The 17,596-nt window shown below is 39.0% G+C and overlaps 2 protein-coding genes across 4 annotated transcripts in view; both read left to right on the top strand.

Annotated features, from left to right (window-relative positions):
• The window catches only part of ubr3 (ubiquitin protein ligase E3 component n-recognin 3), a 38,732-nt gene extending 34,743 nt beyond the window's left edge, over positions 1–3,989 (top strand). Inside the window, exons 37-40 of one of the 3 annotated variants that reach the window (XM_041056429.1) lie at positions 27–206; positions 885–1,094; positions 1,277–1,416; positions 1,913–3,989. In XM_041056429.1, coding sequence (XP_040912363.1) covers positions 27–206; positions 885–1,094; positions 1,277–1,416; positions 1,913–2,030 — 648 coding nt within the window. In that variant the 3' untranslated portion in view covers positions 2,031–3,989. The remainder of the gene's footprint in view (positions 1–26; positions 207–884; positions 1,095–1,276; positions 1,417–1,912) is intronic. The other 2 variants (XM_041056428.1, XM_041056430.1) reach the window with 2 other exon arrangements.
• Positions 3,990–4,730: 741 nt separating this feature from the next.
• The window catches only part of myo3b (myosin IIIB), a 62,421-nt gene continuing 49,555 nt past the window's right edge, over positions 4,731–17,596 (top strand). The window contains exons 1-9 of the mRNA XM_041057836.1: positions 4,731–4,737; positions 4,884–4,920; positions 8,374–8,424; positions 10,505–10,688; positions 12,652–12,786; positions 14,015–14,119; positions 14,390–14,489; positions 15,137–15,213; positions 15,979–16,124. Coding sequence (XP_040913770.1) covers positions 4,731–4,737; positions 4,884–4,920; positions 8,374–8,424; positions 10,505–10,688; positions 12,652–12,786; positions 14,015–14,119; positions 14,390–14,489; positions 15,137–15,213; positions 15,979–16,124 — 842 coding nt within the window. The remainder of the gene's footprint in view (positions 4,738–4,883; positions 4,921–8,373; positions 8,425–10,504; positions 10,689–12,651; positions 12,787–14,014; positions 14,120–14,389; positions 14,490–15,136; positions 15,214–15,978; positions 16,125–17,596) is intronic.

Genomic DNA, 17,596 nt, shown 5'->3' with positions numbered 1-17,596 from the left:
CTGTTTTCTTGTTGGGGTGTTCTCAGGAGGAGGAGGAGTTCTCGTCCTTGGCTGTGTGTTTGGGGCTCTTACCCTCGGCCCCTCAGCCTTCCAACACCGTGCACAGTGCCTCATGTCTGGAGTGGGCGGTCAGCGCCTTTGACTTGGTGACACAGTGGTGTGCTGAGGTTACAGGGCTCTCTCAGATGCAGTCTGAGCAATCATTGGTATGTATGTGAATTTCAGTCAGTGTACAAACTATATACAGAGAAATAAAACATTTAAGGTTATTATAAAACAGTTAACAGTTCAGGAAATATCAGCATGTTTTCAAATGAGAGACTGATTTTTCACTCTCTCAGCAATTTAAAAATTCAAAACATTTTGAACTTGATGTCCTGTAAATGATTTATGTAGCTAAACCGCTATTGACACTTTGAGTTTAGTTTCAACCCTGGTTGACAAGGTCCATAGCTGTCTCTGAGTAGCGTGTCTACACAACTAACCATGTGTCTTATACCCTCATCATTCAGTAGTCTGAGTGTCTTGCATGTCAATTTATATTGAATCGACACCATCCTCAGCATCCTCAGCTGAAAGGAAGTCGTAAAAACGAAGAAGTCAGGAGACCTGGGTAGATTTATTCAGTATAGGCTTACAGATTTACAGACTCCAGATTTCCCCCTTTCAGCTTATTCAAAGTAAATACAAGGAAGCACAGTCAAATATATATGTATAAATAGTTTTTGTGGAAGACTGAAGTTGAGAGGATTTATGAACAAGAGTGAGAGTTGAGGGAAGAGAAGGAAGAGTTTCAGGACAAACTGTGTCAATGACTGTAGTTCACAACAAAGCTGTGGCCTGAATGTCTTTCAAATACTTTTACTCTTTTGTCTCATCTGAAGACCTTGCTCGTCCAGGATCCTCAGTGGGCAGCCCCTCGTCTTCTGCAGCTACCTGACAACTACAATATCATCTTCCAGTACTATCACAGGAAGGCCTGCACTTCCTGCAAAAAGGTGCCAAAAGACCCTGCCCTCTGCCTTGTTTGTGGCGCCTTCGTCTGTCTCAAAGGCGTGTGTTGCAAACAGCAGGGAATCTGTGAATGTGTTTTGGTGAGTCTAAACAGGTTCATATTGGTATTATGTATATATTTTAATATTCCACATGGGGGCATAAACCCTAACTGGTAAATATTGACGAATTAGTGATTTTACACACACACACACTGATTACAGCTTTTTGACAGTTTTATGGTCAGTTTTTGCAAAGCTTATTTGTTGCTTGTCATTCGTAGCACTCCCAACACTGTGGTGCAGCTACAGGCATCTTTCTACTGATAAATGCTTCGGTCATCATCATCATCCGTGGACATCGTTTCTGCCTGTGGGGCTCTGTTTACCTTGATGCTCATGGAGAGGAGGACCGCGATTTACGGTATGAAACATCACATGCAGGCAGGAAAGACACAGTATTTTGTAGTGAGATTTACACAGTAGTGAGATTACACAGTTAAAACATTTTAATATGCCCATGCTGCGTCCCTGTTCCATTATAGTTATTATATACAGCTTGTAAGCGTCACACTGTAGCACACTGTTTTTGTAGGTAGTGTACAAGAAGTAAACGTACTTTGCAAAATGATGCAGTGTGTGTGCCGCCAGATTCCAAACTGTGAGTTTTGAAATGTCACCTTTAATGAAACTTCACAAAGACAACACAAAATTGCATAATTTGCATTTGGTTTTAAACTTTTTCCAGGTGTAATCACATTTGTTTTGTGTACGTTTAAGTTTTCAAGTACAAATGCACAAAATACTCAAAACCCTTTTAGAATGTGGGACACAGCCTTTTTTTTTTTTTTTTTTTTAAATCGCTGCTGCAGTGAAAAACACGGCTCTCACTCTTGTTTTCCCCTCTGGCCTTTCTCCAGCCGTGGCAAGCCTCTCTTCTTATGTGAAGAGAGGTATCGAGTGTTGGAGCAACAGTGGGTTTCACACACCTTTGATCACATCAATAAGCGTTGGGGGCCTCACTATAATGGACTCTAAGATCTTCCAAAGTCCACTGAAAACACCAACCCGTGATGGAGAAGATTTTTTTTCTGGCTTATGTGTCTGCCTCGATTTAAAAGAATAAATAAATAAAGAAAGAAAAATATTTGGGAACTCTTAATGTGAAAAACACAAACATCCGGTGAGGGTTTTGCTGCCACAGCCTTGGTTTATGTGAAGTTTGGTGTACAATCATGCCTAAAGATTAACGTGTGTGTTTAAGTGATTTATTGTGTGGTTTTCAACAGGGGGAAAAAAAAAAACAGAATTCGATAAGATCAAAGTAAAAAGCACAACTTTGCCCAGAATTTGAATTGGTATGGAACAGGCTTTTGACGCCTGCCATATTTATTTGGGTTAAAAAAATTAAAAAAAAAAAATATATATATATCAAGTGCTGAATGTCCCTGCAAAGTTTGATTACTTTTTTGCACCATTAATACATATCCCTTTTATTTATCAAAACGTGCTCTGCTGTGCTGGCATGAGTTTCAAGCTCCTGATGAGTGTAGCGATGTTATTGCAATGTGCACTCATTGTCTGCTGACGTGATGCTAGGCAGGACAAGTCCACCCATCAACACATTAGAGTTTTTTTTGCGAACAAGCAAAGGCTCTTTTTTTATGGGTCTAGTTGCAATCCATCCTCAGGAATTTCTTTTTTTTTTTTTTTGCTGTTTAAAATATGTTTTAGATATTTAAATAAATGCTGCTGCTCATTGTTCAAATAAGTAATTTTAACTTTTGTGAAGAATTTTTTTTCTAAGGTTGTGCTTTGAGTTTACAGTAGATGGCTGGGAATGTTGACTCAAACTCACTTTAATGTTTAAGGAGGTATGCGGTCACCTCATTACGCTCACTACACTTGTTGTAGTCCTGCCCTGTTATTTGCGCTTTTTGATTCTGGTTGGTTCTGAAGAAGAAACTCAAATGCCAACTCTCAGACAGCTAAAATAACATCCGGCGCGCAGAATTTAAGTAGCCTATTGTTAAAGGACTGTCATCGCACAGATTCGATGTCCTGCTGAACGTCGTTTGAGAGCTGAAATACTGTAATGGTCCTGTGAAAGTGTTCTCTCAAGACACGAAACCTGATGAAATGTAAGTTGCTTGCCGATACTCTTCATCTTTCTGTGCTGTCAGAAAAAAGTTTTTCCCTTTATGCTTTTGATTGTTGAGTCATCAGTACAGTACAGAACATTTATTGTGAAGACTCTCCTTTATTCATGCACCATCTAGTTGTGATTTATAGTTGCATTCCAGCATTACAATATCATCAAACGTGAGTATCTGTTAAACACTGTGCATGACATCCTTTAAGCCACCATTATTTAAGTGTCTTAGCTACTTAATTTTCTGATTATCAACTTTTTTTTTTTTTTTTTTGGAAAGAGGAAATTTGTCCGGTCGTGCCTGCGAGATTCACATTAATTTTTTTTTTGCGAGTAATGGACAGCATACGGCTGACATCCCTGATGTCTAGTTTTCTGAATGCTGGGCCTGCGTCAAGAAATCTTTAAGGAGCTAGCTAACACTTGAAAAAACTTCCTCTTTAATTCATGCATGCTGCTTTTCTGTTTACTGAGTTTCTCATCTCCTCTTTATTTTGCTGGACCCACTTTGTAAATGACCGCAACCAAATAGCCAATGAGTAATGGGTGTAAATTGTAACTGAAAGCTCTTGTGTGTTCTCCTGTATGAATGGAGAGAATACAGTATATTACTGTAGGTGCTGACTCAAACTTTCTGAGTTTGACCAGAAAGTGTGACTTGGACATTTAATGCAAAATGTAACATATGTGAATAAAATATAAACACGCCAATTTGTCTTTTTCTTTGTTTTGCCCGATTTGTTCAGTCTGTGAATTGTCATTGAGATCATCCAGTCTACTAAAATGTTCACCATATGAGAGCAGCACTACTGTATTTGTTTTGTCAAAGTATGCTCAAGGTATGACAGTGGAAAAGAAATGTTGACAACCTTCATCTTTATTGTTCTATGCTTTCAGAAAAATATAAAACAGTACAATTTTCTATCTGCATGACCATGTGTTAGTGTTAGGTGCACAAGAGGAAAGAGGAAGAGAAATATCAGTGTTTCCCAGCTGAAAGTTGGTCCACTTTTGAAATTAAGGTTCATAAAAGTGCACACAAGTATGTATGTGTGTGTGTGTGTATTTATTTATTTTTTTTCAACTGCAGTTTATCCAAGTAACGGTTCACTGCCCTTTGTCAGCCTCGTACTCTGAGAGAAATTTCACTGCCATGTGACTGAGCCTTTGCATGGTAATTGGGTTGAAACTTCATAAACAAGCAGGGCCCTCGGGGTAATGACCAATGGCCGCACAAAGCCTCTGTTTTCTGCCAATTAGACAAGAAGAAAACCGTTCTCGTATGGACCTGCAGAGGAATTTTATCTGGGTAAAAACCACCAAGACTGTGTGATAAGTTTCATGCTGAGAGATGCTGGTGTTTCAGGCGGTGCTGCGGCAAGCATCACTGGACATTTCCTCATTCACTCCCTGTCCAGGTTGGTACACTTCTTCCCAGAGCATGAATAGACCATTGAGGGTTTTATAAGGTGATGTTGGTCAGCTAACAGCTTCCGGCCTGCAGGGCAACATACTCCGGTGTCTATACTGTTAATAATTAAAGTCCTTCACCGAGTAAACGAGGAAATCCGTTTGGGTATGTTGCTATGGACGGTAAGCTGCATGTAAAGAGTTGTTGGTTAAAGCCAGTACAGTAAGATTAATGTAAAACTCTCCAGTGTTGACTGTGTTAACCCATATTTCAAGAGATGGAAATCGGTAATCAGCTGATGTCTCAAACAGTTTCCCCTGTTTTGCAGATTTTAGAGATGGAAATGCGGAGGCAGCAAAGTCAAGGTAGGACTCACTTTTCTTCATCTTCAGGCCTTCACTGTCAGATTGTCTGGATGTATTTTTATTCTGGTGGCACAAGGCTTAATTTACATTGTGAGATATTCTTCATACAGTGGTGTTAATTGGCAGTATACAGCTGTGGCTTGCAGTTCCCCATTGGTACCACATCTGCAAAATTATCTCAGAAGAGTTAACAGAAAAGAGAAATAATGTAAAGAGGTAAGAGGACATCCAGTGAACATGAATACATGATCATCAAGAGGTTTGTTGGTTAGGCATGGAGCACAAAAAAAAAAAGTTCCAAGTTGTAGGTGATTACTGAACGTGGATGGCGTGATTTATAGAACTACATTATTACAGTTTTTAACGACAGCTTTTGCTTAGATTTCTCTGCAGTTTCAATTTTCAGAGTTCTTAACACAAAATGTTATACTCTTAATTTTCGCCTCAATCTCATCTTGCACACAAAATGTAAAGACCTGAATCAGAATAGTTGATACACTGCATATTAAGCCTCAAAACATTTTTTCCATGTTTATCAGTAAATTTTAATAACTGCTGCATTTCAAAATAAAAATGGTCATTATCACCTGCAGTGATAATTTGGTCATGATTTAACAAATAAAAAAGAGCATCCGTATTTCAAATGATGCAGAGTGAAATCAAAAATGAATGTAGTTTTTCTGTTGTGTATCAACCATAAAGTTAGCTATTTTCAAGACATCAAACATTAGATATTTCAATCACTAGTAAGTTCAATCATCTAAAATACATTAAGCTGCAGTGATACTGCAATACTGTAAAGCATATGACATTATACTATAGTTACAGTCCATACATTGAAACAAAGGAAGGAAATTGCTTAACTCATATTTGAAATGGTAATGTTATTATACTGAAAATGGTATAATAACAGTTACACTTTTGTTAGAATGATCAGATTGGTAAGGTAGAAAACCCCCCCCAAAAAACATGTAATTCTTAAAAAATAACCCAGATTGTGCAACCTTATCCATCTTCCACCTTTACTTGTTATATTTAAGCAAACAGCACTGCCCTCCACAGTATAACACTGCATCATATCACAGTCGCTGCAGAAACTGTGCTGTGAGTTTGGTGATTAGATCACAGTGGCTACTTTATAACTGTGGTTCTAGTTTTTAGATTGATTACTTTGATGCTTGTGTGGTCGTTAATTAGGTTGATTTAGGCTGAACTAGACCTGATTATTAACGGTGCAGGTGCACTGCAAAGATTAAGACCATTAAAGTTTGAAAACTGTGTTTGTTTCTGGCAGTGTGAGGCTTTGGTCATCCAGGGTGAGAACAAGGGCACAGGGCCTTAGGTCTGACTCGTGGCTACTGGAGGTTTACTGCAAAGCCTCTTCATATCCCCTTAAAAGGGATTATAGTTCAGAGTTTTTTTTTCCTCTCCACAGACTAACCAAAGGGTTTACCAAGTTCCCGAAAGGCTTTTCCAGAGACGGTGGGATTGTGCGAGTCTGATGGAAGCAGAAAATTAGATTACTCACTTTTACTTTGCACTGTTTCTGGTGACAAAGACAGTCGCTGTGCTGCAGCTGGTCACATCATCTAAAGCTCTTACCACCTCCAGCCATTCCTGAACTTTGGCATTATATCGATGCACCATAAATGTAAATGCTGAGAGCATATTATATAGCTCACAACGCATCCACATTTACTATTATAACAAAGCGATACATATAGCTACACATCTCAGGTTTTACACAAATTGCAATGATTTTTATTTGTAGTTTGGTGGATGTTTTTTCTAAAAACTGCTTGACAGAGCCACAGAGAAGCACTGACCAGCATTTTGAACACCAGATCCAATGTCCCTTTTTCAGGTCTGCTGACAGACTATGGTAAACAAAGGGTAACCTGAGCGTTGCCATCTAGGACCAGTGGTGTCCTGTTCTAAAGCAGTACTTGTGTATCTCCTGTCTATTTAAAAGAACAGCACTTGTGGTTTCTCTCTGTTTTTTAACAATAAGACATAAAAGATCTTGGACTGCAGGTCAACAATTTAAGGAAAGTCTCTGCTGTCAAAGAAAAAAAAGTATGGATCGAAACTAAAGTTTAATTAATCTGATTATTTTGGGAACAATAAACAAACAAGAGTGCTGTGATGCTAGCAAGGCTATCATGTTAGCAAACACGTCAGCTAAACCAAAGCCAAAACCAAACCCTGACTTGCGGTTTACTTCATTGGTTCCCAGCCTTTTTTTGGATTGTGACCCCTTAAAATGAGACCATCTGTATGTGTCCACAGACTATAACCAGGGCAGCCAAAGCTTAATAGAACATTTTCACATTGCCTTAATACTTTTTAAAGATCTGGAGGAGGGAAAACTGGCCAGCAATTAAGGATTAGTTAACCTGAGTAAACCTGATAATGTTTTGTGTGTGTGTGTGTGTGTGTGTGTGTGTGTGTGTGTGTGTGTGTGTGTGTGTGTGTGTGTGTATATATATATATATATATATATATATATATATATATATATATATATATACACTTTGGCATTATATATATATATATATATATATATATATATATATATATATATATATATATATATATATATATATATATATATATATACACACTTTTTTAAAAAAAACTAGTTTCCCCACTATTGTAACAAGTTCATAAATTATTCATATGCCAAGTGGAGGGTTGTGGTGGGAAGACTTTTACTGTGCCTTGTGAAAGTCAAAAAGAAAGTCTTTTTGACTTTCACAAGGCACAGTAAAAGTTTGAGAACCTCTGCTTTAAAACATGTAAGAAAATCTGAGCTCTTCTTGGAGAAAGTTCTGCAGATATTAAAGCTCTTTCCAGCCTGTGTAACTACCTTTCACTGTAAATCCCTGTGGCTTTGAACTCATGACAACAAGAACATCCAGTGCTGTGGTTTTTCAGGTGGAATAATAACTTGTTTTTAGTTGTCACTCAGCGTGTAAGTTCTGTTATGCAGATGTAGATCCTTGTTAAGGAGACCAGATCCATTTATGAGCTTGTACAATGAGTGTAAACAGGGGAATTCCCTGCACAGTTTTAGACTCATATTTGACTTTATTGACAGACTGTCCTCAGTGGAATCCTTTTCCTACAACGTACCAACTGCTACTGCAGCTGCAGGGATGATCATTACACCATTGTCACTGACATTCAAGAGGCTAAGATGTCAGAAGGTGTTAGATCAAGTAGCAACAGCTGAGTGTGTAAAGAACATTATGTTCATAGGGGGAGACAGGCAGGAATCATGTGACCTAGCAACTATCATGAACTTCCTGGTAACCTGTGTGCAACCTGAGATGCTTCATATCAGCCACTATTATGAGTGGATACATCTGCCACTTGAATATTTAACACTTCTGCAGATCAGGTTGCAGATTACTAGTGAATTATTAATCTCCATAGATTAGCGTGAATTAGTCTGGTGCATTTTGGTGTAAGAGAGAGGAACAAACACTTTCACAGAAACAGGTATGCGTGACTTATGGCTTTATTGATCTTTAAACACTAGTTTGATTGTTGAATAGAGTAAATGCGCACATTCGGTATTTGTGTATGGTTGCAGGTTGCAGTCTGTTGCTGTGAAGTATATGAAATAAATTATATTTTGATCATTGATGGTTAAACAGTAGGTGAGATTATTTGTGCTGTGGTAGCCTAAAACAATGCTTCAGTGATGTACAATAAAATGTTGAACTCGGGATGTACTTTTACCTTGAAAGCTTATACTTTTTTTTTAAAGCTCTTGCAGGACGAGATAATTAGAGACAGATACAATAATAGACAAAGGCCTCTAAAAATGTGTTGTGCATTTAACTATATGTCAGTTGAGACAATAATCATCCTCAAATGACCTGCAGCTGCACATGTGATTCCAAACTTTACTTATAAGCTGCAGGAAAATGTTTATATTGCAGAGCAGGTATCTGGTGCCGTAGAGGAACATGAGCCGTCTGTTACAAAAGTTAGTGACTGGTGTCTGGTGATGTGTTCAATGCACTGTGTGGACACATGTTACAAAAACAAAACGACAGTTATAAATGGCAGATAAACAGGTTTGGATCTTGTTGATTAATAAGACAGGCGTGATGCATTAGCCATGGACAGTTTAAGATGGGCAGCAATCAGTGATGGATTATTAGGCTGAAGATAAAACCGGACTTGTATGTAAGTGATTTTGTATATCTTTGTGTTTAAATGTGTGATATTGTATCGTTACAAAAGGAATCACAGGCTGCTCCTTGAAGGACACAGTGAAGGATATCAGTTTTATCTCTGTGCCGCATATTTGAACATCTCCACAGAATACTGGTATAATCCATCTAATACCAAACCGTGTGCACAACAATTCATGAATCTGTCTTTACATATGAGTGGCCACATCTCCTGAGGGTTAAACATCATCCAGCGTTTTTCACATCAATCTCGATTCAAAACGATTTCTCCTTTCCTCCCTCAGGGTCATACAACCCTCTGTGATGCATAACAAGTTTATGACAAGTGGAGCAGTTGTGCGATTGTACACAAACATTCCTCCTCTCCATCATGTTTATCTGGAGTATGTGTCATTTTTTCAAAAATAGGATGCATGTATCGCTACATGGCAATATCGTCTCCTAATCCATCATGTGGGTCAGTTTCAGCTGTTTTGACACTTAATGCTTTGCATCATTGGTCTCACATGTTGTATTTTGTCACAGGAACATCAATGTCGGCCTTTTGCATCGCTGTCGATCATTAGTCTTTATAACTGTGTCATAGGCTGAAGACATTTTACACTTCAATCATTTCTCAAAACTGTTTCCGAGGAGGTGTGGCACTGGTTCACTGCTCATTCAGGGCGGCTCTTGTCAAGTTAATCTCTGTCCAATCCAATTGATCTCGAGGAGATTGCACTTCTTAGTGGGCAGTGACAAGGTCCCTGTGGAGAGGGCTAATTCAGTGTCTGTGTGTGAAATGCCACTTGTTGCCAGTCCTCTTGAGGAAGCAATTGCTGTTGCTATTGGTGTTGTTATATTATGATCACTAGAGACTCCTTAGTTGTAATTTTTCTCAGCCCCGATGAGTCAGAAGAAAATAACACTTGCCATGTAAGTAGAGTACTGTCATCTACACCTACAGCTGACTGCTTTGTTTTTGCTTTGATTTCTCCTGTTTTAAACCTGTTAAGTGTATCCCTTGGCGGATAGTCGTTTCACTGAGCTAAACAAAGAGGCCTTTGGGAACAAATGTACCTCTCTGTGTGCTATACCTACACCGTGGGCTGTACACATTTTAATTACCTGCTTCTCTGTGGTTTTAACTGTAAGACAATATGTTTTTCTGTCTTGCTGTAAGACTATAAAAGCCCGTCTGGTCTGTAGTGAGGATTGACTGTTTATTCACAAGAAGATTTCTTTTTGTTGGACAAAGTATTAAATGTTAGAAAGGGATTAACAGTTTCCTTAGTTTGTATAAACCTTATAATCACAACAGATGTATTGAGAAGCAAGGACATATAATTTTGTCATAATCTGAGATTTCTTAATCTGGGATTGTGTTTATCTTACAGGAGGTCACTGTATGGACTGTATCCCTACAAGTCCAGCATGATTGGCCTGGAGAACCTGGGCGATCCATCAGGTAACTGGGATATAGTGGAGACCATCGGTAAAGGGACGTACGGCAAAGTCTACAGAGTGACCAACAAGAAGGATGGAAGTCAGGCAGCAGTGAAAGTGCTGGACCCGATTAATGTAAGTCAGAATGTAAGAGCTTATTAACTGTGGAAACTTTGTCTATTTTCAGCTGACTACTGGCTTTATAAATGATTACAGGTCTAGATACATGTATCTGTTAAACCTGACTGATTTATTTACAGAAATATATTGTCGATTTGAAAAAGTTTCATCTTATTACAGCCTCATAACCATCACCTTAAGCTGTTTGACCAAACACTAACTGTAGTGGGAGAGGAGCTCTGTGCTTGACATAGAACCAGCTAGGGCTTCATTTTGTAGTATATTAATCTAAAGTAGCACTTAGTAGTTAATATAATCTGTCACTACATCCAGAAACTCATTCACAGTCATTTAATGCAGTGGTTCCAAACCTTTTAGGCTTGTAGCTCCTTAAACTGAAACTGTGACCACTTGTGACCCATCATTAAGGGTTGCATGGGTTATGGCCAGCAATTAAAAATGATTTTCATCCAGTTATCCAGCATTAGCATTTACCTCAAAGCACCGTCATGCTTACGTACAACCTTACAGAGCCGCTTGCGTGACTGTAGGCTCTTAACTATCAGTTACTTGTAATGTGAATGCTTGGATTTATCTGCAGAATGGACCCACCCACCGCCCTATTTAACTGAAGTGCATCATTGTCATACATGTGCATTTTTTTGTTGTGCTGCCTTCATTTACCTGCAGAAGTAGCTTCTAGCTATAGGACTGCAAGTGTAAAATTAGCTAGATCTGCATGTGGTTATACAAACAGGGAAGCTTACGATTTTGAAAAAGACAGTTCTTGCATTAGTGCAGTCATTAAGGCTTCTCTAAATGTGTCCATCACCTGTAGCAGCTTAGATTTATAGTACCCTGTACCTTGTTTATTGTCAGATATTCTGTTCTGTACTCAGCATGTACGTTCAGCCAAACTGCCCTGTATCTGTAAAGCAGTTTGAAATTTAGTTAATTTAATTGAAAATGTGATGTACAGTTGTAGGACTGAGTGTGTGTATTATTTTGCTGCATAAATTAGATCATTCAAACAGTGATGTGGCATCTCTGAGTTTGGCTCCTACTCTAAGTTTTTATTATTAGTATTGGAGAGGCAGTGCTCCACAACAGTTCATTCTGACAGTTTTTTCATGTCTACAAGAGCTCATAATATTGTGACACAAGGGGGAAAAAAAGACTAAATCCTTTGTGTTTTTCTTTGTAACTCTGTGATTTGTCTCAGCATTCAAGCCATTCACACAGAGTAAGTTGCCAGTACTTTTTCCTCCTCTCCATCTTGATGCAGTTGTACTTGCTCCAGTGATATATATCAACGTCCCCCCTTTTCATTTATTTCCTGTCATGTTAAGTCTAACACACCCTTACCAGAAAGTGTGGCTTTTGCATTGGCTGTATCCTCTCTGTGTATCTGTTCATTTGTCTGAGTGATAAGGACTCTGTAGACTCTGCGTTGGCACCGTATTGTGCTAGTGAGGCTTGGTTCGGGAGGCGTGCCTGTGATTGTGTCAGTGGAACAATCCCCGTCCTGGCAGCACTATCCACCATGATGCTTCCCTGATGCCCACGAAGATGAAGCTGCCTCCTCTCCCATCCCTCTCCCTGATTAGACTGCTGACACTATCACTCAGACATCCAGGAAGAGAAATTCTGCCTCTCTGACTGTTGCTCTTCCCCCCCCTCTGAGATTTACTTTGATAGAAAAGTGCTTCCAGAAATAGTTTAGCACCCAGGCCTGTCCCTTCCTTTTGTTTCTGGGTTTAACACTGTCTTTAGCATTTTAATTATAGTTAACCTATTACTTATTTTACTGCTGTCTTTCAAAAATACAATGTAACTTGAAGTGTTTAAGCATAAATATTATATTTGTTACTTATCACTTATCACTTATCACTTTCTTATTGCCTTATCACATTCCATCTCTACATCTATATGCAATTCTACATTCCAATTCTTTCCTGTTTTCCGGTGCTGTTTAAAGGATGTGGATGAGGAGATAGAGGCAGAATACAACATCTTGAGGTCCCTGTCCAACCACCCTAATGTGGTGAAGTTTTACGGGATGTTCTACAAGTCAGACAACCTATCAGGCGGACAGTTGTGGCTGGTACTGGAGGTGAGCTCTTCACAATGTCTTTTATTTCTGCTGTGAGTGCAGGTTCTGGATCATTACTTGCACTTACATGCTTACAGACAAGTATGGTATTTTGATGGTTTTCAAACTGTGTGTTAGTGCTAATAGTTTTGTGTTTCAAGTTAAGAAGTATGTTGACATTTTGGGAAATATGTCTGTATGAGTGAGGAGGTGCTGTTTACATCTGTACAGAGAAGCATTAGTGCTTTAGTGCTTATACGTATATAGTTGTGTACCTGTACATTTGAATGGGTGGGCTTATCGGTCTGCACTGTACTTGTGGGAACTTGCCATTCTAACCATAGGCCAAACAAAACATGTTCCTAAAAGATGTGGTGTTTGGTGTTTGTAATTTGTGTTTTAATGTTGAATAAAACAAAACAAAAAAGAAAATACAAGTCAACAGTAGAGCATTGCTCAAGAAAGCTAATGACCAACAAACTTAATATTTCTGCTAATAAATCTGATAAACAACTAACCTCATTAGTCAAAAAGTTTCTAATGAGACAACCTATTTCTCTAAAAAAAAAAACCCCATCAGATTTAGTTTATAGAAATTATCAGATGATTAATTAAGATTTTAAATGGTTTTATGAGAACCTACATGTACATCAGAAATACAATAATTTGTTATATCTGGACAAAAACTGTAAAAACAACAGGATGTGGTTTTATACTTTTGTACTGAGCCAGCATAGCTGTAAGAAAGAAATCTAGCAATGTGCTATCAAAGGGTAGGACAGAAGAAGACTGCCAACAGATGTGTGTGGATGTAATCAATCTGGGTTTCAAAATGTTCGAAAAAAAAACAACAACTTTGCAAACTGTCTTATGAGGAAGAAAAAGCATTTACATGTTGGGGTGTAGGGCTGAAGAATATACATATTTGATTTGGCGAGAAACACTGAATGTCGCCTTTAACTCATACATGTCACTCACATCAAAATGCTGCGTTTTTATGTATCTGAGCCAAAAAAATCATTAAAACTCTGAAAACTAACTTGATAACTTGCTTCTGCGAAACCCTTGTGAAATATACCTCAGTTTGCCACAGCAACCCACCTACATGAATGTTGATGCTATCACGCTGCCAAAGTGATGCTACATTGCTTCCTCTTACTTGTGTGTGTGGGCTAGCTCTCCCCATGAATCATAATCTAGAGTGGTGAAAGATGGACGAGTCACTGGAGTTTCTCTGTCTCCCTCCCAGCTGTGCAACGGCGGCTCTGTCACAGAACTCATCAAAGGCCTGCTCATGCGAGGCCAGCGTCTGCAGGAGCCCGTTATCTCATACATCTTATACAGTGCCCTCTTGGTAAGATGGCCCGCTGCAAAGCTGCTAATGTTAGGGAGGTGGTGGGATACAAACATGCAGAGAGCGTGCTGAATATTTTATTTTCGGCAGGGGAAGCGTGGCAGGCGGTGAATGTCTCTTCTTCTTAACAGCCGTGGGATTTCTTTTGTGTAGTTTGCACTGCTCGAGTTTTAATGCATCATATTCCAATTCATACTAATGCCTAATGACTAATAATGTGATCGTGATTCGTGCTGAGAACCTTGTGTTTTCTGTCCTCTAATTTAAAAGGGTCTCCAGCATTTGCACAACAATCGGATTATCCATCGTGATGTCAAAGGCAACAACATCCTCCTGACGACTGAGGGAGGAGTCAAACTGGTTGACTTTGGTAATGGTCTTTGAAAGAAGCAATTTAAGCCAGTTCGTGGATTGCTAGAAAGAGACAAATGCATCAATGTCTGAGAATCGGCTTTATCTTTACTCTGAAGTGCATTGTTAGATGAATGAGTTATTTTTGGTGTTTGACGGATCTATGGGAAGTGTCAGCACCACATCCCTGCAACATTGCTTGTGAAGGGGAACACAAGCACAGGATAAATCATTTAATGTGCTCCACACTTTAGTCCCTTGCTCACCATAACATCTTTTTATTTCATGGACCGTAGCCTTAACCTAAGGCTATTATTGCTCATTTAAATTGCATTATGTGATCCTTTGCATATTAAAAGAAAACTGTAATGGCAAATGACTTTGAGTCACCCCCAGGCATGTTTATGTCCTCTGTGTCATGGAGATGAAGTGGACTCATGCTGATAAAAATCTGTCCTACATAATTTGAAATGATTATAGCCCATTATTATTACTGCTTGGCAGGTTGCCATACTAAATTATATGCCAGGATTTATTGATTAATTCAAACATTTAGTCTCTGCTATAAATTCAGCTTCCATTCTTAGGAAATTCACACTGATAAAAATACTAATACCTAAATCTTATTTATCATAAGAAGTGAATGGATATTATTTTATTTTTTAGGTGTTTCAGCTCAACTGACCAGCGCACGGTTGCGGAGGAACACATCCGTCGGGACTCCGTTTTGGATGGCTCCTGAGGTCAGAGTCAGTTTGCGCTTCAGTTAACACACACATGTTCATCTCTAATAATGCAGTAGTAAAACACATGCTCCAGAGCCTAATGGAACATTTTAAATGAGCAAAGTCTGTTTTAATGCGCTACAAAGAGAGAAAAAGAGAAGGAGAGAGGCTCAGTTATTTCTCTGTGGCTCTCCCCACGTGTCATTGTGTATTCCCCTCCACAGGCACAGCTCTTGAGGTCGCCTCAAGGTTAATAGCTGGGAGTCTGTGGCCCCTCGGGTTACTCTTTGGCAGAAATGAGGTGCAGTGATTTGGCTGGCAGGGAGGGACCTCAGGGGCAATTAGAATAAACCCAGCTGTAAAATGTAGTGTCTGTTATAATTATTGACTTTGGAAAAGAGAAGCTCATAACACCAGCTACTGCACTGACCTTTCAGTGTTTAAATAGTCCATAAATATAGACATCTGTACCTCTGCCAGATTTTTGGCAGTTAGAGAGAGAAAGGAAGGAACATTTAACTTTAGGGTCCTTTTTAATGTAAATTTCCTCAAATTACTACCTAGTTTCTCTAAGGTTGTATCAATAAAAGTGCTTTATTTAATTATTTAAAATGAATAGGACTTAATATTCAGGTAAGTTCTGATACTCTGGAGGGAAAAAGTGAATTAACCTCACCTCACTGTCAATGTCCTAATGTGCTTTGAGAAGAAAATATGTATTTTAGGACTCAACAACAGTCTAAATTAGATGTTCACATGGTCACTGTGGTGTCATGTTTCCAGGTCATAGCCTGTGAACAGCAGTACGATTATTCATACGACGCCCGCTGTGATGTGTGGTCGCTCGGCATCACAGCTATTGAGCTGGCAGACGGAGATCCCCCACTGGCTGAGATGCATCCAGTCAAAGCCCTCTTCAAGATCCCACGGTGAGTCCACTAGAGGGCGCTCCTACCACACAGCTGGAGGCAGCCCACACAAGGACACTCAAATACTGCCTTTCCTTCTGTCAGGGGGACAATGACAAACTGAATTTGACAGCAGAAGTGATAAAAGGAAAAATGACTGTCCTGGCAAATGGATTTATTTTTGTTATGATTTGAAATTTAGAAAATTAAACTGGATCTCCTTGGTTTGATCCGTGTTTCTTGTTGTCGCTGCATTTTTGGATTTGCAATTGTTTCTTTATCTCAAAGGCAGCATCTGCTGAATAATCAGTGTTCAAAATCTTCATCATCAAAAAAAAAAAAAAATGTATAGTGTACTGGCCTACTGCAGTCCTACAAATTAATGCAGTGATTCAGTCTGTAAAAATATTCACTGCTGGAGACAGTGTGTGTCTGATGATCATTTGAGAGCTTAGTGGCTACACGCGGTTGACCTTTTGTTATCAGCACAATCGCGCAATTATCTCTCAGTTAGGTAGAGATATGCCCTTCTGATTGCAATTTGCATTGGTGATTAGCTCCATTCACACTGAGATGAGGCTGTCACCTCCTCCCCGTCACAATGTTATCTCCTCCCTGCCAAGCCAGAGGAGGAACGTGGATGGCTTGTGTGGCAGGAATTATGGGAGCTAACCCAGTATTTCATCAGCACCAAATTCAACCAGAATTTAAAATAATTACAAGAGAAGGGACGGCTAAAAGCAGGACGCCTCGGTAAAATAGAAGGATGTTTTTTTCTCAGGCATGCACTTAATAACACGCCACCTTTTTTTTTTTTAGAAGAGTAGATGTAGCTTAGGGATTGTGTGTTTGGGAAAATTAAAATTTAAAAAAAACAACCTGGAACTGGATGAGTGGTTTCTGTCAAGCAGCAGGCACGTTTCCTTTTCAAACAGCAGTCATAATAAGAGGGAGTATATGCATTTCCCATGTCAGTGTCCAATCCCATTTCAGTACTGCAGATCTGTAAGACTCTTTGACTTTGGGGATAACTACGATGTTAACAGAATTAGACATATATCTTCAACTGACAGTCCTCCATCTCTGTTCCAATCAAAATAGATATTTTGCCCTTTTGGTGCGAACTCGGACCTTAAAGGCTAAGCAGTTGTGGTATAAATCATAGTGAAAGTGCTGAACCATGAAATGATTCTGTTAACATGTCATTTGTCTCAAATACATGTTCCAATCACTGCAGCAAGGCAGACAAAATCACGAGGAAACGCGCTGTAAATTATGACTCCCATATGAATTACTTTCTAAATAGGGTAATGTATTTCACCTTTGGGTCTTCAGTGGTGGTGGGAGTGATTCATGATGAAATCAGAGAGATTCATCTTCACAGGTTTTGATGATCGCAAAGTTCTACTTAATTTTTTTTTTCTTCATAGTAATATGTCACAAACCATTACCAGAGGAGCCTTTTCTGAAGTATTGTCCTTGGGTACTACATG

The sequence above is a fragment of the Toxotes jaculatrix genome, chromosome 15 (assembly GCF_017976425.1).
Source record: "Toxotes jaculatrix isolate fToxJac2 chromosome 15, fToxJac2.pri, whole genome shotgun sequence".
Lineage (NCBI taxonomy): Eukaryota > Metazoa > Chordata > Actinopteri > Toxotidae > Toxotes > Toxotes jaculatrix.
Note: the sequence above shows the minus strand (reverse complement) of the source record. Positions and strands in the feature narration are given on the sequence as shown.